The sequence below is a fragment of the Neophocaena asiaeorientalis genome, unplaced genomic scaffold, assembly GCF_003031525.2.
Source record: "Neophocaena asiaeorientalis asiaeorientalis breed wild unplaced genomic scaffold, Neophocaena_asiaeorientalis_V1.1 scaffold155, whole genome shotgun sequence".
Lineage (NCBI taxonomy): Eukaryota > Metazoa > Chordata > Mammalia > Artiodactyla > Phocoenidae > Neophocaena > Neophocaena asiaeorientalis.
The window spans coordinates 3,676,925-3,700,659 of record NW_020173040.1 but is presented as its reverse complement, the minus strand read 5'-3'; the positions used below and the strand labels follow the sequence as shown (position 1 = coordinate 3,700,659).

The 23,735-nt window shown below is 47.0% G+C and overlaps 1 protein-coding gene across 2 annotated transcripts in view; it reads left to right on the top strand.

The window, feature by feature from the left end:
- Nucleotides 1-15,726: 15,726 nt before the first annotated feature.
- Nucleotides 15,727-23,735, top strand: part of APBA2 (amyloid beta precursor protein binding family A member 2) — a 64,859-nt gene continuing 56,850 nt past the window's right edge. The window contains exon 1 of one of the 2 annotated variants that reach the window (XM_024742761.1): nucleotides 15,727-16,718. In XM_024742761.1, the coding sequence (XP_024598529.1) occupies nucleotides 15,768-16,718 (951 nt within the window). In that variant the 5' untranslated portion in view covers nucleotides 15,727-15,767. The remainder of the gene's footprint in view (nucleotides 16,719-23,735) is intronic. The other variant, XM_024742762.1, reaches the window with a different exon arrangement.

Here is a 23,735-nt window from a genome sequence, read left to right as displayed (position 1 = left end):
GGCAGATGACCCTCCATGATGTGGGTGGGCCTCATCCAATGGCTTGAAGGGGTTTCGAGAAAAGACTGAGGTCGCCAGAGAGGAAGCAATTCTGCCTTCAGATCCAAGGCTGCCACATCAGCTCTTGCCGTAAGTCCCAGGCTGCCCTGCAAATTTCAGGCTTACCAGGATCCTGTGAACCAATCCCTTGATATAAATCTCTCCGTCCACCTCCTCCTGGTTCTCATTTTCTGAAGAAGGCTGACTAAGGCAACAGTTTCCCCATCTGATCTGGTCACCGTCCACCTGGCTGTCTCACTGACTTCTGACTTGGGACAACCTCAGGTTCAGGGACGAGCCATCTGTCTCTTCATCTCTTCATCCCCAAAGTCAGCCCTCACCGTCCAGACCAAATCTGCCTTCGTGTTAGTGGCACCGACTGGTCCTGTTCTGTCCTCCGCGCTCTGGCTTCAGATCCCGAGCCCCGAGGTCAGGGGCCCTGGGGTGGCAGCCTGCTCCACCCCAAGGTGGGCCTCGCGGAGAGGATGGGCAACACCCACAGAGAGACACCTGGCCACAGCATGGGCAGCGGGAACTCCGCAGCTGCCAGGACGAGATGGGGCCGTGAGGAGGTCCGACTTTCCTGATCACAGTGGGAGGGGAGTATTTCCATCTTTATCCAAGCTGTCCTGCCCAGATATGGCCTTGAAATCCTCTTTTCTCTTTCATGTTCAGGAAGGACATGTGACTGGGGGCAGGGACCAGGGGGGCCTCGGCACAGCTGTGATGACTGCATTTAGCTTCTCAGATCTGAAACCTGCGAATCTGTTTTCCCGAGAAGTCCTGGCATTTTTATCCTTGATTCCAAAGATATGACCACTTGAGGGTGGGCAGGTGGCCTGGTGTCCCATCCAATGTGGTGTTAGATGAGTAGCATCAGCCCCACCTGGGCACCTGTTAGAAAAGCACACCCTCAGCTCCGCCCAGATCTCCTGACTCAGAAGCTCCGAGGGCGGGGCCCAGTGTTCTGAGCTTTAACAAGCCCTTGGGTGACTCCCGGTCTCTAAAGTGTGGGGACCACTGGGTGAAGGAGCTGTCGGATGCAAAGCTGGCCAGAGATGGCACGAGGGGACAAAAGAGCCAGGGCCTTGGGACTGAACACGGACAGACAGGGCCCTGAGTGAGACCCTAGAGCCCCCCGACCCAGGACAGCTCTGGGGTCTTTGTCCCCAGTTGGAGGCTGAGCCCAGAGGCTGCTGGCGACAACACCTCCCCCCACCTCACCCCACCCCAAAACTGGCGCTGGCTGCACCCTCTGTGGCAGGTGATGGACCAGGCGGCTGGAGAAGTGCCCGGGGTCCTCGCCAGAGCCGGCTCCGCCCCTCATCCCTGACTTACTCTGCACAGGGGGAGCCCCGCCTCCCGACTTCTCCATCACCTGGCAGCCCTGTCACCTGCCAGCCACACATTCTGCTTTGCCTCCCCCTCACAACTGCCAGCAGACAGCCTAGGTATCTTTTTGAATTTTTATCTTGAAAAGCCACAGGCAGGGACCTAATTGGTAACTACCCACAGCCTCTCCTCTCCCCAGACTTTTCTAGGGTCACAGGGTGTTACTTAGGAGACAGGGCAGCTCAGGTCTCCTGTGGGGAGAATCAGAATCATTGTGCAGACATCAGCCAAGAGCGGGGATGACACAGCTGAGCCCAAAGGTGGTGGGGGGCAGCTCTGGAGAGGCCTGGGGAGCTGCCCGTCAGTAGACCCCCAAAACTGGGGTATGGGTGGAGCTGGCTCTTCTCCAGCAAAGGACAAGGGCCTGCCCCACTCAGGGCTAGGGAGCCTGTGTGTGGGGAATTTGGGGGTGCAGATACCCCAGGTGCCCTCCAGAGGAGAGGCGTCCCGGCAGGTGACTCCTGCATCTTCTTCTCTTTTGCAAACTCCCCCCACTGCCCACCCCACTCAATACCCCAGAGTTCCCTGCTTCCCACAGAGGAAACGTGTAAGAAAGTTACACATAAGTAGAGTTAAATTATTTAAAATAAGCCAGGAGAAGCTGGCTATTTAAAGAAATCCCGGGGGAGATCTTTTATTCAGAAGATCATCGTGTGATGGCATATCCTGCCGTCCTGCCGTTTTTCTCCACCTCGGGAGTTTTGTTTCAGCATTTTGCGTTTCCTTTGCACTCTTCTAGCAGCCATTGCTGGTGGATGTGCTGGCCCCCACCTCTGCAGAAAGTTACAGAATGTTCCAGGGGGCCGGCAGACAGCCTGGGAGAATTGCGGGAAGGATGGCGTGAATGAATGATTGTGTGACATTCAGGTTGGCCACCGCCTGGGTGGTGCTTCCAGGGCGTTTGTTGGGACGGGGTGGGGGGCTCGCAGGAGAGGAGGGTCTACAGGTGTCCCTGTGTTCCACGAGGCGGGCAGGGAGAGACAGCTCTCCGGCCTGGCTATTTCCGGCCAGAGTTTCCTGGGACTGGGGACAAATCAGTGCCAGAGCGAGGCGGACACTTGACTGTTCTTGTTAGAGGGGCCATTCCCCTCCCCGCCCCCATGGACCCTGCCTTCTGCATCCTGAGCCAGGTCCACACTCCAGCTGCCACCTCTGGGTGAGCTGCTGGGGCTCTGCGCTCTGGCGGTGCTGCTGGCGTGGTGACAGCTGGCTCTTGCTTTGGCAACAACCTCTGCCCCCCCACCCTCGCCCTCCACTGTCTGAATGAAGCACCCGCTCTCTGTTCTGGAGTTGGTGAACCGTGGCTTCTCAAAGAGCTGTTCCCTGGGCACGTCCCTCCCCAGCCCTCCTGGGAAACTCCCTTTTCTGGCCCCAAGTGGCCTCAGCCTCAGAGGGATACTTGAGAACTAATGGGATCCCGGCTGTGGAGGGGCCGAGGCCTGACACATTTGTTCCTACGGCAAAGCATGTGGTGACACCAAGTGGCCCCTCCGTGAGGATGTAACATGACAAAGAGAGCCTGGTAGGGAAGTAGGAGAACTGGTCCCAGCCCTCATGCTGAATGGACACTTCTGAAATGAGCTGAGAGACAGAAATTCTCAGAAGAGAAATATAAACTAAAAAAAGAATACTATAGAAAATTTAGACCTGAAAATATCATATCTGAAATAAAAATTTCCCTAGATGGGGTCAAAAGCAAAATGACTATGACACACGAGAGAATCAGTGAAATTTAAGCAGATCAATAGAAATTATCCTGAATAACAAAGAGAAATAATGACTGTAAGAAATGAGCAAAGCTTTGGGGACTTATAGAACATTATAAAATACTCCAACATTTATACCGTTAGAATCCTTTAATGAAAGAAGAAAGAGCTTGTTACACAAAAATATTTGACAGTATCATGCCTGAAAACATCCCATTTTGGTGAAAGACATAAATTTACAGATTTAAGAACCTCAAAACTGCCAACAGGATAGACCAAAAGAAAATCACACCTAGATATATCATAATCAAACTGCTGAAAACCGAAGATAAAGGAAGAGTCTTGAAAGCAGCTAAATTAAAAATGACACATTGAATATAGGAGAACAATGAGTTGAGTAGCTGTGGATTTCTCATTGGAAACCATGGAGGCCAGAGACAATGGAACATCTTTAACATTCTAAAAACAAAACAAAACTATCAACCACAAATTCTGAATTCAGTGAATAAATCCTTCAGGAATGAAGGTGAAATAAAGACATTCTCAGATGAAGGAAAACTAAAAGGATTTGTTGTCAGCAAACCTGTTTACATGAGTTGCTAAAGAAAGTTCTTTAGGATGAAGGGAAATGATACCAAAGGGACTGGGGAGTTCAGGAATGGAGGAAGAGCAACAGAAATGAAAAAGTATCTGAGTAATTATAATAGACTATTTTTCACCTCTAAAGTTCTTTAAAATACTTATGAGGGTTTTAAGCAAACATTATGACACTGAGGGTATGTGTGTGTTAATGTATATAGATATAATACATATGACAGCTATATCATAAATCCTGTGGATAAAGGGACCTATATGGTTGTAAGACTCCTCCTTTTTACTTGAAGTGGCAAAATGTTAACTCAAAGTAGAACATGAAAAGATATATATGTATTTTATATATATATGTATATATATACATATATGCACAATATAATATATATATTAATCAATAGAGCAAGCATTAAAAAAGATACAAAGAATTATAGCCAAAAAGTTAATAGATAAATGAAATACTAAAAAAAATTTAAACAATCCAAAAGTAGGCAGGAAGTGGGAAACAGAAAAACAAGAAACAAAGGAAACAAACAGAAAAATAATAAAAGAGTGGACCAAATCCAACCATATCAATAAATACATTAAATATAAATGGCCTAAACACACCATTTAAAAATACACATTAATAGATTAGATTAAGAAACAAGACCTATCAGTATATGCTTTCTACAAGGAATCCACTTTAAGTATGATGCCACAGAGATATGACAAATAAAAGGATGGAAAAAAGATATACCATTCAAACACTAAAGAAAGCTGGAGTGGTTATTTTAACACTGGAGAAATTCTACCTTAGAACAAGGAAATTTACCAGGGATAAAGAGGACCACTACACATGATAAAAGGTTTTGTTCATCAAGAAGACATAAAAACCCTAAACCTGTATGCTGCTAGCAATAGAACTCCTCAGTACATACAGCAAAAACTGATAGAACTAAATGGAGAAAAATGGTTAAATCCATAGAGACTTCAACATTACCATCTCTATAGCTGATAGAACAAGTAGATAAAAAAGCAGCAAAGATACAGAAAATCTGAGTAACACTATCAATGAATATGTCCTAGTGGGCATTATGGAACACTCTACCTCACAACAGCAAAATACACGTTCTTTTTCAAGTGCACATGGAGCCTTCACCAAGATTGACCATATTCTAGGCCAAAAACCAAACCTTAACAAATTTAAAATAATGAAAATCCTGCAAAGTATGTTCTTTGACCATAATGTAATTAAACTAGAAATTGCTGATAGGAAGATATTGGGGAACATCCCCAACTATTTAGAAATTAAACAACGTATTTCTGAACAATCCATGGGTCAAAGAAGAAGTTGCAAGGGAAATTAAATATTTTTAACTGAATGAAAATGAAAATATATTAAAATTTGTGGGATGCAGCCCAAACAGTGCTTACAGAAAAGTATATAGCATTAAATGCTCATATTAGGAAAGAAGAAAGGTCTCATCAATCTGGGCTTCCATCTTAAGAAATGGACCAATTTCTTGAAGTAATTCCCAAAACCCATTCAAGAAGAATTGGAGAACCTGAATTTTTCTATTTCTATTACAGATGTGAAATTTGTGGTTAAAAAACCTTCCAAAAAAGAAAATCACAGGCCCAGATGGTTTCACTGCTCAATTCTCTGAAACATTTAAGAGAAAAATAATACCAATTCTGCATAGTCTTTTTCAGAAAATAGAAGAGGCAAGAATACTTCCATATTCACTTAATGAGGCCAGCATTGCTCTCATATGAGGAGATAAAGATATTGCAAGTTAATTACAGACCATATCCCTTATGAACATAGATGTAAACAAATTCTTAACAATGTATTAGCAAAGTTAATCCAGCATTGCCTAAGGACAGTACATTATGGCCAGGTGAGGATTTCCCAGGAATGCAAGGCTGCTTCAAAATTCAAGCTTCAGTCAACACGTTCCACCATGTTAACAGGGTAAAGAAGGAAAACCATGCAAGCCTCTTAACACGGGTGGAAGAAGCATTTGACAAAGTGCAATCCATTCATGATTTAAAAAAAAGAAAAAACCTCTTAGCACACAGGAATGGAAACATCTTCAACCTGAAAGAGGGCGTCTACAAAAAATTTACAGCTAAGATCATAGTAGTGCTAAAAGATTGTTTTCTACCCAAGATCAAGGACAAGGTAAGGTCTTGTGGCTCTCATCACTCCTGTTCAACACTATCCAGGACGTCCTAGCCAGTGTGCTAAGGCAAAGAAAAGAAATAAATGGCATGTAGATTGCAAAGAAATACGTAAAACCAACTCTTATTTGCAGACTACATCATCGTCTGCAAAATCCCTTGGCATCTACAAAAAGCTCCTAGAATTAATAAATGAATTTAGCAAGGTCACTATACAACAATCAGTTATATTTCTGTATTATATCAATAAAACAATTGTAAGAAAACATGAACATTTACAATACACCAAAAAAAGAGAAAAGGAATATGTTTATATTTAACAAAACATGTATACGATTTGTATGCTGAAAACTACAAATACTGATGAGAGAAATCAAAGAACACCTAAGGAAATGGAAAAATAGATCATGTTTCTGCTTTGGAAGGTTCAGTATCGTTAAGATGTTAATTCTCCCCAAATTGATGTATAGATTTGATGCACTCCCAATCAAATTCCCAGCAGGATTAAAAAAAAGAAAAAAGGATATCAACCAGATGATTCTAGAATTTATATGGAAAGCCAAGGAGACTTGAATAGCTTTAACAATGGTTAGAGCCAGGGTGCAAACACACCCTGATTACATGCTGGAGAATTCTCCAGAAGATGAAAAACAAGGAAACTCCTTTGAGTGGTGTACTTTGAATCCTTAGGGATTGTATCAGTTTGCTAGGGCTGCTGTAACAAAGTACCACAAACTGGGTGGCATAAACTACAGGAATGCATCATTTCACAGCTCTGGAGGTCAGAAGTCTGAGATAAGGTGTCAGCAGGGTTGGTTCCTTCTGGGGGTTGTGAGGGAGGGTCTGTCCTGTGTCTCTTCCCCAGCTTCTGGCATTGCCCATCTTTCCCTACCCTGTAGATTTCTGCCTTCCTCGTCACATGCGTTCTTTCTCCCTGTGTCTGTCTTCAAATTTCCCCTTTTTATAAGAACATCAGTCATATTGCATTAGAGCCCACCCTAATGATCTTATCTTTGCTAGGTCTTCAATGACCCTATTTCCTCACAAGATCACATTCTGAGGTCCTGGGGGTTAAGAGATTCAACATATGAATTTGTGGGAGACACAAATCAGCCCATAAATAAAATGAGATTTATTTGAAATCTTCGCAGTGATGTGTGCACTTGGAAGTGACTAGAAAAATATGAAAATAGCAGGACAGCCAGCAGAAATAAATCCACTTTTCCCTGGAGTCTTGTCTGCCTTCCCTGGAGGCTGTCTGTTTCCTTGTACCAGGATGGAGCTGGTAAAGGGGACTTGGCAATGTCCCTCTTAGCACAAGGCCTTGGCATGTGCAAAAGTTGGGCCCCTTCTCAAGCACGTTGAGAAAACGGTCAGTGATGGTAATGTTTTGTTTTGTTTAATTGCCTTCTTGTCTGGACCCTTGCTTTTTTCCTAAAGGCGACTGGGAACAGGGGCTGACTTTGGTTACGTCACCACTATCTCCAGCTGTTCCCATGGGAGAGAATTAACTTATTACTATTAGGAGTAGCTAATAAGAACAGCAAATACCTGCCATCCCAGAAGTTCCTTGGGTGCCAAATTGCTATACATTACAGCATGAACATGGGTGACAGCTGTAGATTACATTGTGGGATGTTGAAAATACCAGCTCCTGGAGACTTGCTATTGGTAAAGGGCTGACAGCATTTAAAAATGGTATTTAAGGGACGGATCATTCTGTTTTGCTCATTCTGAGAGTAGGACATGGTGGGACAGATATCCTGGCATATCGAAAGCCCAGATGGAACAAATCATGCCCACCCATGCCCTGGGACTCTTTCAAGGGATGCTAAGACCCCCATCCTTCCTCTGAAGAAAAGCCCGCTGACAGGTGTGGCTATAGAGGGCTCACACTCCACGGCACTTGTCTTTTTATTTATGATTTGTCTATAGAAATACCACACTCAGAAATGAAGAAAGGAGGGAAGTGAATAACAGTGTCCCATCATTCAAAGGCAGCCCTTTGCTGGGATTTTAATGCATTTCTTCACAGTTTGTTCTGTGTTTATTTGGTTGTGAATAAATTATAACAGCACATTTTATACAATACACTCTTTGTAAATATTTTAATCACTGCATAATTGTCTTACGGATGTGCTAATAACATTGGCTTAACTGGGATCCGGCTCCTGGAGATTTGGTGTGTGCTCAACATTTTTGCCGTTCTTACTGACATTTTGCAAAAAAGAAGCACACCCCTCTGTGACCCCAAGCTAGGGGGTATGGTCTTGTGTGACAGTGTTGGATGTCAGCCTGGTTTCTGAAGACTAATTTATTAACTCTTGTGGAATTCTGAAGATTGGTTAATTTCAGAGCTCATGGTTGTCTGTGACCTTGCAGCAGGATCCTTCTTCAAGGTCTCTTGTCTGGGATGTTTGAGCTGATTGTACAGGTATACTCCAGGACTGTTTAAACCCATATTGTGTGTAGTCAAAGCAACTGTGTTATATTTGGAAGGAAAAAAAGAATATTATCTTTACAACATGGGAGACCCAACTGGGAACAAGACTGGGGGCAGCGACAGTTTGGCTGAGTCCATAGCTCATTTGTAAGATAGCGTTTTAACGCAGCCTGTGTTGTGGCCCCTGCATCTCTATGTTTCACCTTGGTCTGCTGTCTTTCAGCTCTTCTAAGAGCTAGCTAATGCTGTTTCCTCTTACAGAAGAAAAATGTGGCTTAGAATAAGGACAGTGGAACCCTTTATTGTTGACAATGAGCCTTTATTTCCCACATCTCATGAGGATGTTCCAGGAGGAGAGTGGTGAGCACTGAGGCAGGGGCTGCAGTTTTATTGATTCATGAGCCGTTCTAGAATTAACTGAGTATGGACACAGGGCCTCATTTCCTTGGATGCATAGCAGATAATCATGCTTCTCCTGAACATTTGAATTGCTTTCCAGGTGGTCTTTTCTGAAGGATTTATCTTTAATATGATTAATCAGAAGCAGAGGACCTCCTGGGAATGTAAGTTGGTACAGCCACTATGGAAAGCAGTATGGAGAGTCCTCAAAAAATTAAAAATAGAGCTGCCATATGATCCTGCAATCCCAATACTGCATATATATCCAGAGAAAACTCTAATTCGAAAAGATACATGCACCCCAATGTTCATAGCAGCACTGTTTACAACAGCCAAGACATGGAAGCAACCTAAGTGTCCATCAACAGAGGAATGGATAAAGAAGATGTGGTAGATATATACAATGGAATATTACTCATCCATAAAAAGGAATGAAATAGTGCCATTTGCAGCAACATGGTTGGACCTAGAGATTATCATACTAAGTGAAGTAAATAAATCAGACAGAGAAAGGCAAATATCATATGACATCACTTATATGTGGAATCTAAAATATGACACAAATGAACTTATCCACAAAACAGAAACAGACTCACAGACAGAGAGAGCAGACTTGTGGTTGCCAAGAGAGAGGGGGCGTGGGGGAGAGATGGATTGGGAGTTTGGGATTAACAGAGATAAACCATTATATATAGGATGGATAAACAGCAAGGTCCTGCTGTATAGCACAGGGAACTATATTCAATATCCTGTGATAAACCATAATGGAAAAGAATATAAAAAAGAATGTATATATGTGTATAATGAGTCACTTTGCTGTACACCAGAAATTAACACATTATAAATCAAAGATACTTCAATAAAATTTAAAAAGAAGTATATATGAAGAAGCAGAGTTACTCAATATGTTTGCTGACACCCCCACCCTCCACTGTTGGGGTGGTGAATGCTCTTCTGGCCACACCCCTCCTGGGCTTTTTCTGAGGACCTGGACCTTGGATTGAAAAAAAAGTTTTAAAGGGTCCTGGGTAAAAGCCCTGGGGTGAGGGAAATGGTGTAGAGCATATCCTTAGGGAAACATCAAGACATTATTTATTATACAGAAATAAAACACAGTTTGTGTGTTCAATAGGGGAAGAGTTAGATAATGTCCATTGGGCCAGGAAATACCATGTAGCCATTAAATAATACTTCATAGAGAGTTTCTACTGCATTCTCTCCCTTCAAATGTCATTTAAAATGTTCCTCAACTCCCTGTATGTAGTAGGAAAAAAAAGTGTTCATGGAAGTGAGGCCAGTGTGGGTTACTCTCTTATTTAACCCACTTCAAGCCCTGCAGGCAGGGCCATCATTTCCAGTTTCCCAGGAGGGGAAGGCCATTCATCCATTAAATATCTTGCCAATGCCTGACAGTCAGTGGAGGTCTGAATTTAAACAAGGACTTTCTGTCTTCATCTTTAATAGGAGGCTCTTTCTCTTACACCAGAAGTGCCCCTGTAGGTTTGATGTAATTCTGCAGACCCTTCAAAGACGCAGCTGCCCTCCTGGGAGGCCACCGCGGGTCCTTCCATTTGTATCCATGGAAGACAGAACTGTTTGCACCATCAAACTCTGGAAAAGCCAACAACAGCATTGTATTTAATGGGGAAAACTTTTCAAAAACTAGATCATTCACAGGGACCTGCTAAGCCCTATTGGAGCCTGAGGCAAAAAGAAAAAAGTCAGTGATACCGATCTTTATTAAAAATTCTGATATTTTGTTCATTGTGGATTTTTTTCCATTAAATTTTGATTTTTTAAAAAAGCATCCCATTAAAGTCGTATCCGTTTTGATTCCTGAGTTTTTTTGGCGCCCTGTTAAATTTTGCACCCGAGGTGAGTGCCGTGCCTGCCTTACCCTGGACCAGCCCTGGTTAAAAAGTAAAGGCATTTTCTTTACAATTGGGAATAAGTCAGGGGTGCCTCAGCACCACTGTTGTGTAACTGTGGAAGGGCAGTACAGCCAGACAAAATGCTGGAAAAGAATAAAATTATCAACTAAAACTATTGGAATTTAAAAATGGGCTTATAATACAAAAGCAGTAGGGATTTTTTTTCTATGTACCAACAATAGTCAGATATATATGATAGGAGAGAATATCCATTCCCCATGGCTACAAAAACTAATGTCTTAGAATCAGCTTCCTCTGACATGTCTACAGCTATAAAAGAAACCCACAGTGCTGTTGACATTTAAGACTTGAATAAATGGGGAGATATTTCTTGAGTGAAAAGACCCAATGTTGTGTGTATAAAATTTCATCATTTTTGGGCAGTAGAAAATAGAGTGGGAGATGATTTTGCGGCGAGCTGGCAGCAGTGGCTTGGCCACCTGGATTTTTTTGTTGAGGTGAGAAAAGGAAGGATCCTCTATTTTTTAAGAGTGGACAGAGGTGGGTTGTCCTCGGCCAAATCTGCTTGCTTCAAGGGACAACGTGCATGCCACCTGGAGCAAGAGGAAATGTGTTCTCTCTGACATTGCCTGGGCCTGTGAGCTGCACCCCATCCCCAGCTGCAAGGAGTGCAGATTTCCCATGAGGGGGGCCAAACATCTTGCCTTGAAGCAGGCAAATCTGGCCACTATCTGGAACCCTTTATTATCTTGAAATATTTAGCCCATCTGAAAAGCATACACGTGGAAGGTAGGGAGCAGCTTAGTTTCCTCCCAAACAATCGCCCCAGTGGTTTTCAAATTTTGTACACATTAAAAACCTGGATGCCGGATCACGGCTCTACCAATGGACTTGGAATGTCAGGCGTGAGTACCTGTAAAATTCCCCAGGTGGTTCCAGTGTGCAGCCCAAGTATCCCAATACCCCTCCCCAAAGAGACTATTCTTTTCCACATGCCTTAGAGTGACCAGCCATCCTGGTTTTAGCACTGAAAGTGCTGTGTCCTTGGAAACTGTGTTCAGTCCCAGAAAACCGGGATGGCTGATCACCCGACATGGCAGAGACTACATTCCTACGTGAACGTATGTCTGTTTCTGGACTTTCTCATCTATACCATTTCTGTCTGTCCAGCAACACTACCATGCCATTTTAATTACCATGACTTTAGAGTATAGTTAAATGCTTGATAAGGCAAGTTCTCCTCACAGTCTCATGTTTTAGATCTTTCCCAGCTATTTTCACAAGTCTGTTCTTCTAAATGAACATAAGAATTACTAGGTCAAGGTTTCCCCAGTATTCCACTGAGATTTTGGCTGGGACAGCCTTAAATTATAGATTACTTTGGACAAAACTCTAATTCGAAAAGATCCATGCACCCCTATGTTCATAGCAGCAACCTAAATGTCCATTGACAGAGGAATAGATAAAGAAGGTGTGGTACATATATACAATGGAATATTACTCAGCCATAAAAAAACAATGAAATAATGCCATTTGCAGCAACATAGATGGACATAGATATTATCTTACTAAGTGAAGTAAGTCAGAAAGAGAAAGACAAATACCATATGATATCACATATGTGGAATCTAAAATATGGCACAAATGAACTTACCCATGAAACAAAAACAGACTCATGGACATAGAGAACAGACTTGTGGTTGCCAAGGGGGAGGGGGGAGGGGGAGGGGTGGATTGGGAGTTTGGGATTAACAGATGCAAACCATTATAAATAGAATGGATAAACAAAGTCCTGCTGTTGAATATAGCACAGGGAACTATAGTTGATATCCTGTGATGAACCATAATGGAAAAGAAAATGATAAAGAATGTGTGTATATATATATATATATACACACACACACGCACACATCTATACATATATATGTATAAAACTGAATCACTCTGCTGTATAACAAAGATTAACACAACATTGTAACTCAACTATACTTCAATAAAATAAATTTTAAAATTATAGATTACTTGCGTAACATTAATAGGATCAGGATCTGCTCTATGTTACCATACACTTTAGTCCTTGAGTCTTACATCGGCCAGTAGGGTGTTGTATATAGGTGTGGGCATACACATCTAGGTGTGCGTAAGATGTTTTCCCCCCCAGATGACATAGAATTCAAGGTTAAGATAATAAGAGATACTGTGTACCTTGGTTTATCCTTTGACAAGGATGTGAATACCTGCCGTGTTCATGGCCTGGTGTCAGACCCTGGGGAGCTACAGAGATGCTACAGAGATGGTGTCCCGCCCTCTGCAAAGAAAAGGGACCCGTGTGCTCCTGTACAAGTAACCACTAGCCCCATTGGCCCTCCACCATCCTGGCTTCCAAGGCACAGGGATCTGGTCACACCTTAGCCATCACATTCCATACACACTTTAGGGACCATTTTGAGGAAGGCTTTTCCTGGAGATTGTGTCCCAAAGAGTGTTTGCCAAGTGCCTTGTATCATTCCTACAGCAGGTGGCACATCTGTTGCGGTTGGCTGTACTTTGTGGGAAATCTACTGTACAACAATACTTGGTACTCTTGGTGTATCCTCTCTGATCAGCTGTATTTTAGGGAACACTGGACACCTTGCTCTCTACCAGGAACAGATCTCTGGAATGGGCCCGTCAGTTTCAGGGTTTGGGGATGGGGTGACTCGGGAGGACGCTCAGACCCTGCAGGATCCATCTCAGTGACGGTTTTCCTGGTGTGGGACCACTTTCAGGAGTGTGGGCTGCTCTGGGGAAGTGATGTGGATCTTTTAGTGTCTAGCGATGCTGTGGAGACACGGCCACTTGTGAGCCTCTCACTTCCCTAGAGGACGGGAAGGGTGTTTCCATTGGTCTCCATTCCTCCAGCCGCCTGTCCCCCAGTGTCTCCCGAAGGGGCTGAAAGAGAAATCTTGTGTCATGTGCCTGCTGAAAATTGCCCAATGACGCTGCATGGTTTGTGGGATAAAATGCAGGGTCCTGGGCGGTGGGGTACAGGACCCTCCCAGTTTGGGCTTTGCGGTGCCTGGTGGTGCCGTGACCCACATCCTGTAAGCAGCAGCCACGTCCTTTGCATCGCGTCCTGGGTGTCCCCCTTCTCCTGGTGGTCCTCCCTCTGGAGTCCCCCTTCCTGGGCCCCCACCCCATCGAGCCGTGAGGCTCAGGCTCACGTCCCGTGTCTCTCTGTGGCACTCGGCCTGGATGGCTCCTGGCAAATCTGGTCAGTGCTGTCGTTTGGAGTAAGGAGGAAGCAGAGGCTTGTGTGTGCCGGGGTGTGGGGGATGAGCTTGAGGAGGGGGGCGGACTTGAGATGGGCTTCGAGGGGCAGCGGATTTCAACTTGAAAGGGGTAGGGCACCTCCTCATTGGCTTCATCATGTCTTTGGAATGAAAGCTTCTCTTTTTCTTTTTGAGAGCAAATAACCTGATCTTATAACCATTTGTCTTGGTCCCTTGGGCTCCTCAGTCAGTGAGCATCTTCACCAGGTCATGAGTGAGACGGCCAACAGGCACATGAAAAGATGCTCAACATCACTAATTATTAGAGAAACGCAAACCAAAACCACAGTGAGGTACCACCTGACATCAGTCAGAATGGCCATCATTAAAAAGTCTACAAACAGTAAATGCTGGAAAGGGTATGGAGAAAAGGGAACCGTGTTTCACTCTTGGTGGGAATGTAAATTGGTGCAGCCACTATGGAGAACAGTATGGAGGTTCCTTAAAAAACTACAAATAAAACTACCATATGACCCAGCAATCCCACTACTGGGCATATACCCAGAGAAAACCATAATTCAAAAAGACACATGCACCCCAGTGTTCATTGCAGCACTGTTTACAATAGCCAGGTCACGGAAGCACCCCAAATGCCCATCGACAGACGAATGGATAAAGAAGATGTGGTACATATATACAATGGAACATGACTCAGCCATAAGAAAGAATGAAATAATGCCATTTGCAGCAACATGGATGGACCTAGAGATAATCGTACCAAGTCAGAGAAAGACAAATATCATATGATATCACTTATATGTGGTATCTAAAAAAAATGGTATAGGTGAACTTATTTACAAAACGAAAACATACAGACAGACATAGAAAAGAAACTAATGATTATCAAAGGGGAGAGGATGGGGGAGGGATACATTAGGAGTTTGGGATTAAAAGATACACACTACGGCTTCCCTGGTGGCGCGGTGGTTGAGAGTCCGCCTGCCGATGCAGGGGACATGGGTTCATGCCCCGGTCCGGGAAGATTCCATATGTCACGGGGCGGCTGGGCCTGTGGGCCGTGGCCGCTGAGCCTGCGTGTCCGGAGCCTGTGCTCCGCAACGGGAGAGGCCACGGCGGTGAGAGGCCCGCGTACCGCAAAGGAAAAAGAAAAAAAGATACGTACTACTTTATATAAAATAGGTAAACAGCAGGATCTAATCTATAGTTCAGGAGACTATATTCAATACCTTATAATAACCTGTTGTGGAAAAGACTCTGGAAAAGAATATATATATAAAACTGAATCGGGCTTCCCTAGTGGCGCAGTGGTTGAGAGTCCGCCTGCCGATGCAGGGGACACGGGTTCGTGCCCTGGTCCGGGAGGATCCCACATGCTGTGGAGGGGTTGGGCCCGTGAGCCATGGCCGCTGAGCCTGCACGTCCAGAGCCTGTGCTCCTCAACGGGAGAGGCCACAGCAGTGAGAGGCCCGCGTACAGCAAAAAAAAAAAAACAAAAAAACTGAATCACTGTGCTGTACACCTAAAAGTAACACAATGTTGTAAATCCACTATACTTCAAATAAAAAAAAAGAGAGGGAAGTCTCGAATGAGCAGGGAGTTGGGGGGAAAGCAGCAGGCATCCTGGGGGTCGTTGGGGCCTCCTCCTCCAGCCCCGGTGTCCTCCTCTCTCTTTGGCAGGTGTGTGCGCCGGTCCTGACACACCAGTCAGCTGGGGTGGGGGCGTCACGTCGTTTGAACAGACTCGCGTTACATCGCTCTGGTGTAAACCATGCTGGTGGGGCATGCTTCTCGGGCTCTGACTGTCCTGTCCCCTCTTCCTCCCCACAGTGGCTGCCCGTTGATGACAATGGCCGCGTGACTGCCCGCCATGGCCCACCGGAAGCGTCCGAACACGGCGAGCAGCATGCTGGACCACAGGGCGAGGCCAGGCCCGGAGCCCGAGAGCGAGGATGCCGAGCTGCCCCTGGAGGAGTACGTGCCCAAGGGCCTGGAGCTGGCGGCCCTGCGGCCCGAGAGCCCTGTGCCTGCTGAGCAGGGCGGCCACGACCACAGCCCCGACGGGGACTCCAGCTCCGACTACGTGAACAACACCTCTGAGGAGGAGGACTATGACGAGGGCCTCCCCGAGGAAGAGGAGGGCATCACCTACTACATCCGCTACTGCCCCGAGGACGACAGCTACCTGCAGGGCATGGACTGTAATGGGGACGGCTACCTGGCCCACGACACGCACCACCTGGAGACGGACGAGTGCCAGGAGGCAGTGGAGGAGTGGACGGATCCGGCGGGCCCGCAACTGCATGGCCACGGGGACCAGGGCAGCCCCGGCTACCGGGACAGCCACCTCCCCACCCCCGAGGTTGAGGCCTCTATGCTGGAGGCCCAGGACCAGGAAGAGGGTGTCCACTACTGTCCCGGCGAAGAGGCCTACCAGGACTACTACCCCGCTGAGGCCAACGGGAACGAGGGCAGCGCATCCCCCTACCGCCCGAGGCGCGGGGACGGGGACCTGGAGGACCAGGAAGAGGACATCGACCAGATCGTGGCCGAGATCAAGATGAGCTTGAGCACAAGCAGCATCACCGGTGCCAGCGAGGCCAGCCCTGAGCACGCGCTGCTGCGGGCACCCGAGCCGGGGCCCGGGGGCCCCTCGGAGGCCTGCCCGCCTGCCGAGGCCCGCCGCGGCCCCAGCAGACACGAGGGCCGGCCCAAGTCCCTGAACCTGCCTCCCGAGGCCAAGCACCCCGCAGACCCCCAGAGAAGCTTCAAGACCAAGACCAGGACTCCCGAGGAGAGGCCAAAGTGGCCCCAAGAGCAGGTAGGACCCTGGCTGTCCCCAGGGAAGGGGATGGAGGGGCCCGGAGAGCAAAGGTGCTGCTGTAACCTGTAGATCAGAATGTGTGCCTAGCTCTCCATTCCCTCAGTTATGTGTGGATGGCCCAGCCACTCCTGTTCACCCATCAGGTGCCTTAGTTAAATGTCAAGAAAATCTGGTGGAAGGCTGATTGGCAACCAGGGCTCCCAGGAGACACCCCAGCCCACCCAGAAGAGGTTGGGTCTTAGTGTGCCTGCCCTGGATCTGCTCACTTGGGGGTGGTCCCTGTGACGGTTGCCCCTCACCAGGGGGTTTCTTCAGGCTGGCCGGACTTCGGCAAGGATGGGGGGCTACCGGTGAGTGCAGGCAGCTGCGGCTGGTGGTTGGGGGCAGCCTAGCGTCGAGGGGCAGCAACCTGAGTGCATTTCACTGGGGATGGTTTTATTGGGTGACTACTTCTCTGAAAGCTTGGGGGCCTTGGCATGATGGGCAATTAGCTGTAAAAAACCATTTTGCAAATGATTATTTGAAGGTTTGACAAAGTCTTGGAGAAGAGATGTATGCTAATGAGGCCAGTGGGTTTAAGCGTAACTGTTTTCTTTTAATTATAGCAAAGTGAGTGTGTATTCTAATGAACCCTCTTGACAAGCTGCCTTTCAAAAAAACTTACATGTATATAAAAAGATGTGAATATTAGACGCATGTAAAGGAACTTGTGTTTAGCTAAATCTGTGGGCAAATGAGAACGAACTGCTTTCATATTTTTTAAAGGCTTCATTAATATTATTTTTTTCCCTAGAAGAGTTCATGCATTTGAAAAGTATAGATAGTGAGAGCTCGTGTTTGGGCAACAAGTCCTATCGACTCACTGTAGGTTTCTGGAACTTCCCTTTGATGCTTTTTTTTTTTTTTAAAGATCGTTAGGCATAAATTGACTTCACTTTCGGGGTGTTCCTGTCATTTGAGGCCGTTCTGTGTGTGCTGGGGACTTTGGGGTGTAAAGAAACTGCTGTCCGCTAGCAGATGTGGAGGGCGCCCCCCAACAATAGCGGCGGCTCTGGGGTCAAGGTCTGGGCTTTAGGGAACAGTACTGCTGTCCTTCTGCAGTCCTGGCAGGACTGGACTCACCACAGGTCGATGTGGACCACGCGAGGCAGATGACGTGCTGAGCCTCGCCAGGACAAGTGATGCCCGGACAAAGTTCCAGTCAAGAGAAATGATCTCTAGGGCATATGGTGGGGAGTGCACGAGACCTGATGTTGGGCTTTACTTAAACCGCATGCCAGTTTGAGTGAAAATGCAGCCCTTTGGGTTGGAGGGCTGGGGGTGGATGAGGGTGGAGGCGGGGGCCCAGAGGAGGTCTGTTTTTCAGGCGTGGCATTGGGTGGAAGGGCAGGTACCTTTTCTCCCCAAATAGAGTGTTTCCTTGAAACAAATGCTCTCTTCCAAGACCCCGGAAAGGCTCATTTATGCTGGTTTATTATTGCCTAGTTTTTCTGGCTTTATTCACTCATTCATTCACAAGTTAATTCCATCAAGGGGAGAGGCTGGTGATTCCCAGCTCAGGGCGGACAAGGGCCCCCGAAGAAACTGGCCTCCTCTTGAGGGCTCTGCCCTGGCTGGGTCATCATGTCTTATAGACCTGAATGGCTCATCCAGATGAAGAACACTTTGAAATTTGATCAAGTAGACCCGCTGGTGGCAGGAACCGTCTTGAAAGCAAGATGTGTGTGTGTGTGTGTGTGTGTGTGTGTGTGTGTGTGTGTGTGTGTGTGTGTGTGTGTCTGCGTGTCTGCGTGTCTGTGTGTGTCTGTGTGTAAAGAAGGAAGTTCCCTGGGAAGTTTGGCAATTCCTTGCTTCAGACCACAGCCTGCCTTTCTAAAAGGAACCCCCTTCTACCCTGGGAATATCCAGGCCGTGTGGCCAGCGAAGTCCTGGCCCCCAACAGGTCCACAGGGTGCTCCTGAGTCCCACGCCAGCCCCCCCAGTACTGTGCCCACAGTGAAGGCTGTGGTGGAACTCACCTGAGGGAGAAATGGACAGCATCAGCCATCTAGGTGCTTAGACTGTTGGTTTGTAAAGTATGGTCCACGGCCCAGCACTACCGGCGGCCCAGGACTGCCAGTGCCAAGCCTGCATTTTGTTTTGTTTTTTTAATTAGTTTTTATTGGAGTAGAATTGCTTTACAGTGTTGTGTTAGTTTCTGATGTACAGCAAAGTGAATCAGTTATACATAGATCCACTCTTTTTTACATTATTTTCCCATATCGGTCATTACAGAGTATTGAGTAGAGTTCCCTGTGCTGTACAGTAGGTCCTTATTAGTTAAGGCTGCATTTTAGCAAGATGCCACATGCAGTTTGAGAAGCAATTCTTGGAGGACTCCTGTTGGAGGAGAAGTACATAGATAGCATCCCTCCTTTCTTCCCCTCATTTCAAAGCTCGAAAAGTTATGTCGTGGGTGCTTCTAAGAGTGCTGAATAGCACTTCACTCAGTCGCTGTATGGACGACAATATTACAGTAGAATTAGAAATGGGACCGTGGTTCCCACCTTCTCAGACTCTGGCACTGAGCATAAACAATGTCTCTAGCTGCCATCGTGGTCCCACGTGTGATTCTGCCATCCTGCTTTTAAAATCTGCCATGTTGTAAATGTCGCTCCGTGTTGTCATATCGTTTTCATGATCCTTTTTGCCAACCTTTGAAGTTCAGGCAATGGGCCATCTAATTGATTTGTCTGTACATATCCTGCCATGGAGTGTGCAGGTTGCAGATGGCATTTTCTTTTATATACGAGACTATACAGACCTCTTTGTATGAGGGAGGCAGGTTTTCCTCCTTTGGATTTATTACTTGAGGATAAATTCCCAGGCTATGCATGAATGCTGACCCCATGATCCTCTTGTCTGATACTTTACTTTTCTTCTACGCATGGTTGGTGCCTTTTATCTTTTGGGGTCTCGATGCTTTTCCATTTCCTAGCAGCACTTTATGCGTGCACCACAGATGTTACTTTTTGCTGCAGATGTTTTTCTTTAGCCTCTTTTCTTTTCTTTTTTTTTTTTTGCTGTACGTGGGCCTCTCAGTGTTGTGGCCTCTCCTCTTGCGGAGCACAGGCTCTGGACGCGCAGACTCAGCGGCCGTGGCTCACGGGCCCAGCCGCTCTGCGGCATGTGGGATCTTCCCGGACCGGGGCACGAACCCGCGTCCCCTGTATCGGCAGGCGGACTCTCAACCACAGCGCCACCAGGGAAGCCCTAGCCTCTTTTCTTTTGAAAAGGCTCCAGTTTGCAGTTAGAGCTGCCCCCATGCAGCTCTGAGGAGACTGAGAGGTCTGCACGGGGGCACGCAGGTCTGGAGAACCTGAAGGAGGTGGACTTGGCGTTGCGGGAAGCTAGGGTGTGATCGTGGGGAACAGAGGAGATCCGCGTGTGAGTATTTTTACAGGAAAAAAGTTTTTTCAAATCAATGCAAGTTTATTGAGGACATTTTGGAAAATAGAGGCAAAAAATATTTTGCCCTGTGACATTGTAGAATTCCAGCATTGAGTTTTCATTTTGTAGTAGCCTACATGGGGAAAGAATCTGAAAAGGAATATATCTATAACTCAAGTGACTTTGCTGTACACCTGAAATAACACAACATGGTAAATCAACTATACTTCAATAAAAAATAAATTAATGAAAAAACAAAACAGGGCTTCCCTGGTGGCGCAGTGGTTGAGAGTCCACCTGCCGATGCAGGGGACACGGGTTCGTGCTCTGGTCTGGGAAGATCCCACATGCCGCGGAGCGGCTGGGCCCGTGAGCCATGGCTGCTGAGCCTGCGCGTCCGGAGCCTGTGCTCCGCAAGGGGAGAGGCCACAACAGTGAGAGGCCTGCGTACCGCAAAAAAAAAAAAAAAAAAAAGTTTTCAAATCAAAGAGACAAATTGCCTCTCAGGATTTCCCCGAAGCATCCGCTTAGAGGTGTTCTGTAAACGAGGTGTGCCTGATCCTTATTTTTCATGGATTTGGTATCTGTGAATTTGCCTGCTGACTAGAGTTTATCTGTAACCTTAAAAATCTATACCCATGGCACTTATGCAGTCCTTTTCGGACATGCACAGACAGGCAAAAAAATTGAGTCATTCAACACGCCCGTTCCCAGCTAAGTTTGAACAAGGAGATGCCCTGCCCTGTTTCAGCTCGTTCTATGAAAAAGTGTCCTTTTTGTGGTCCTTTTAGTGCCGTGTCTCTTGCATTTGTGTGCTTGTTGCTGATGATAGAGTGACCCCCAAGTGCAGTGCTGAAGTGCTGTCTAGTGTTCCTAAGCGCAAGAAGGCTGAGACGTGCCTTTTGGAGAAAAACACGTGTGTTGGGTGTTTCATTCAGGTGTGAATGACAGAGCTCTTGACCGTGAGTTCAGTGTTAACAGATAACAACATGGTACATTCAGAAAAAGGAAGAAGAATTTGCCGATCAGTACCTGGGACTGCTCCACGGAGTGCTGGAGTAACATCTACAGTGTGTGAGGGAGTGATGGAAAAGTGGCTAACTTTGTGGATTTGTGAGATGACCACCCATTCAAAAACATCTTGTTATAAGGCTGAAAACCCTAACTCTGACCCTAGCCAATGAAATTGACAGTCTTGTTATCCCGGGTCAGGAAAATGTGAAACTCTTCTCAGCTAGTGTTTTATTATATATACTGGATATAATTAATTATTTGTGAGTAATACATGGTAAATAAGGTGTCTTTAAATAGAAACATACATAGAACAAGGTCATGTATGGATCGGTTGATGAAATGTGGGGACCAGAGGCTCAGGGGAAGCTCACCCTGTATTTCCTCTGGGAACGGTGGTCCAGGATCCCCTCATTCAGGGTTCACGGCAACTTTATTGAACATAACAGCCACGAACAAGGAGAGCTGACTGTGTTGGGTTGGCAGATGACTTTGAGAAACTCTGCTGCAAAGCCTTCCGCTTCCTAGAGATCCCCCCTGTGCTCGCATGGGTGCCGCCTTCATCCCAGACTCCCAGCGACGAGGACACCGCAGCCCTGCTCCGCCCACCTCTCCCGAACACTCTGGAGCCTCAAGCCCTTTTCTCTACCTGCAGGAAAACACCAACCAAAGATGCACATCCTCGGGGCAGAGGGCCAGACCGTGTGACATCCCAAGACCTGTCCCCGTATGGCTCAGTCCCGGGATGGTCATCATCAACCCACAGTGGTGGGAAAGCTGTCACCTCTGTCACCTTTGGGACCCGTGGCTTCTGAGGATTTAATGTTTCTTGTTTTGCCATTTGTGGAAAATCCCTGGGTGACGGTGGAGGTGACGCCGGTGTGGGTAGTGACGGCCAGCAACGTGCTAGGGCTTTACGTATATGATCTCAGTGAGTCTTAGAGCAACTGGAAGAGGTAGGGACTAGGGTTATTCCCATTTTACAGATGAGGCCTTTGAGACCTGTGTGGGATCAGTACCGCATCCATGGTTACACAGTATGAGGCCTGAACAGTTGGTTAGGGCAAGGCTCGTACCTGTGACCCTGGGCAGCTCTAGAAGAGGTGATGCCGAGCTCAGCGAGGGGTGAGTGTGGGTGAGTTTCCTCTGCCCTGTCATCTGTTTACTCGTTATCAGTTATCACGAGACCTGACGGGCTCTACCGTTCACGGAGAGTGTGTCCTGGCACCAGCAAGGTGACCGGCAGACACCAGACCTCCGGCCTGTAAAACTGTCGCAACGTCCTGACTTCATGAGGGCTCAGGCCATAGATCAAATCAGTCAAATAGAGATTATTCATGGGGCATTTTTCTTAATTTTGTTGAGCTTTGCTGACATGAAATATTGATTTTTTTTTTTTTTTTTACATACAGCAATTAAAGGGTGCATGAGTTGGGTCCAGCCAGATGCATATTGAATATCCAGATAGAATGGCCGTTTCTGCATCTGCCAGGGTGGTCCTCTGCCCTTTGGCAGCGAGGCCGGGAGTGTGGAGGGAGGACCCCACCCGGGCTGGTGTCACAGCTTAGGAGGACCGGGCGAGTCCTCAGTGCACCTCCTGTGAAGAGGGGTGCCCCCCATGCTCCTGGGGGCACGGTAAGAGCATGTTTGTCTAGCACCAAAGATCCTGGTTCCGTGGGTCTTTGGGGTGCCTGGGGTGACAGGCTCTTGGGGTCCCTGCTGTGCGTCTGTGTTTGGCAAGGACTCGCTTGTGACAGCTCTTGTGAGATCAGGTCCTCCAGAAACACCTGCTTTGTGCCCGAACTTCTTTCAGAGACTCTCCATCCTCTGCGCCTTGTAGATTCCTAGGGCTGCAGCCTTCCCTGGCCCTCCATGCCCGTGTGGGCTGGGTACACATCAGGGCTTCAGTGATCGTAGAGATGGAGGCTTCAGATTTACGTGACCACCACGTGGAACAGCTCCGCACGTCTGGAGGGCAAACCAAAGGCGTGTTTTGATTCTTCGGGGTTTTCATGATTTCTGTTTATTATCAGCCCAGCCAGTGCTTTCTAGAAAGAGCCCTCTGACAATAGAAAAAGGGAAAGACCAATACATCGTAGTCAACTTGATATAGCAGTTAGAGGGAGGTGTGATCCAGGGCCCCGAGGCCACATCACACACACGAGTGTTCAGCGTTGCTCCCTGTGCGGGCGCCTTTGCTGTGATTGGCGTTCAGTCAAGACTTGCTTCATGCAGGAGCTTTGGAGATGGTGGCAGGAATGCTGACACCAAATAGGGAGGGGGAATATTAGGGGCAGGGGCAACCTTGGTCTGCCCTGTGTAGGGGGTGGCACCGTGATGCTCCCGCTGGGCTCACATGTGCCTTGTTCAGCGACGTATGAAGCAAGTATGAGCACCTGCTTTTTGTAGAGGACCCCCTGGCCCTGAGAGGCCGAGAGAAGAGCATCCTGGGGTCGCTGGTGCCCAGGTGGAAGCAGGTGTGCCAGGGGCCCTGGTGCTTGCAACAGTGCCCAGGTGGGAACAGTCTGCCCAGACCTGGCCCCCAGGCCGGACCAAGCTGGAGAAAGAGCCCTC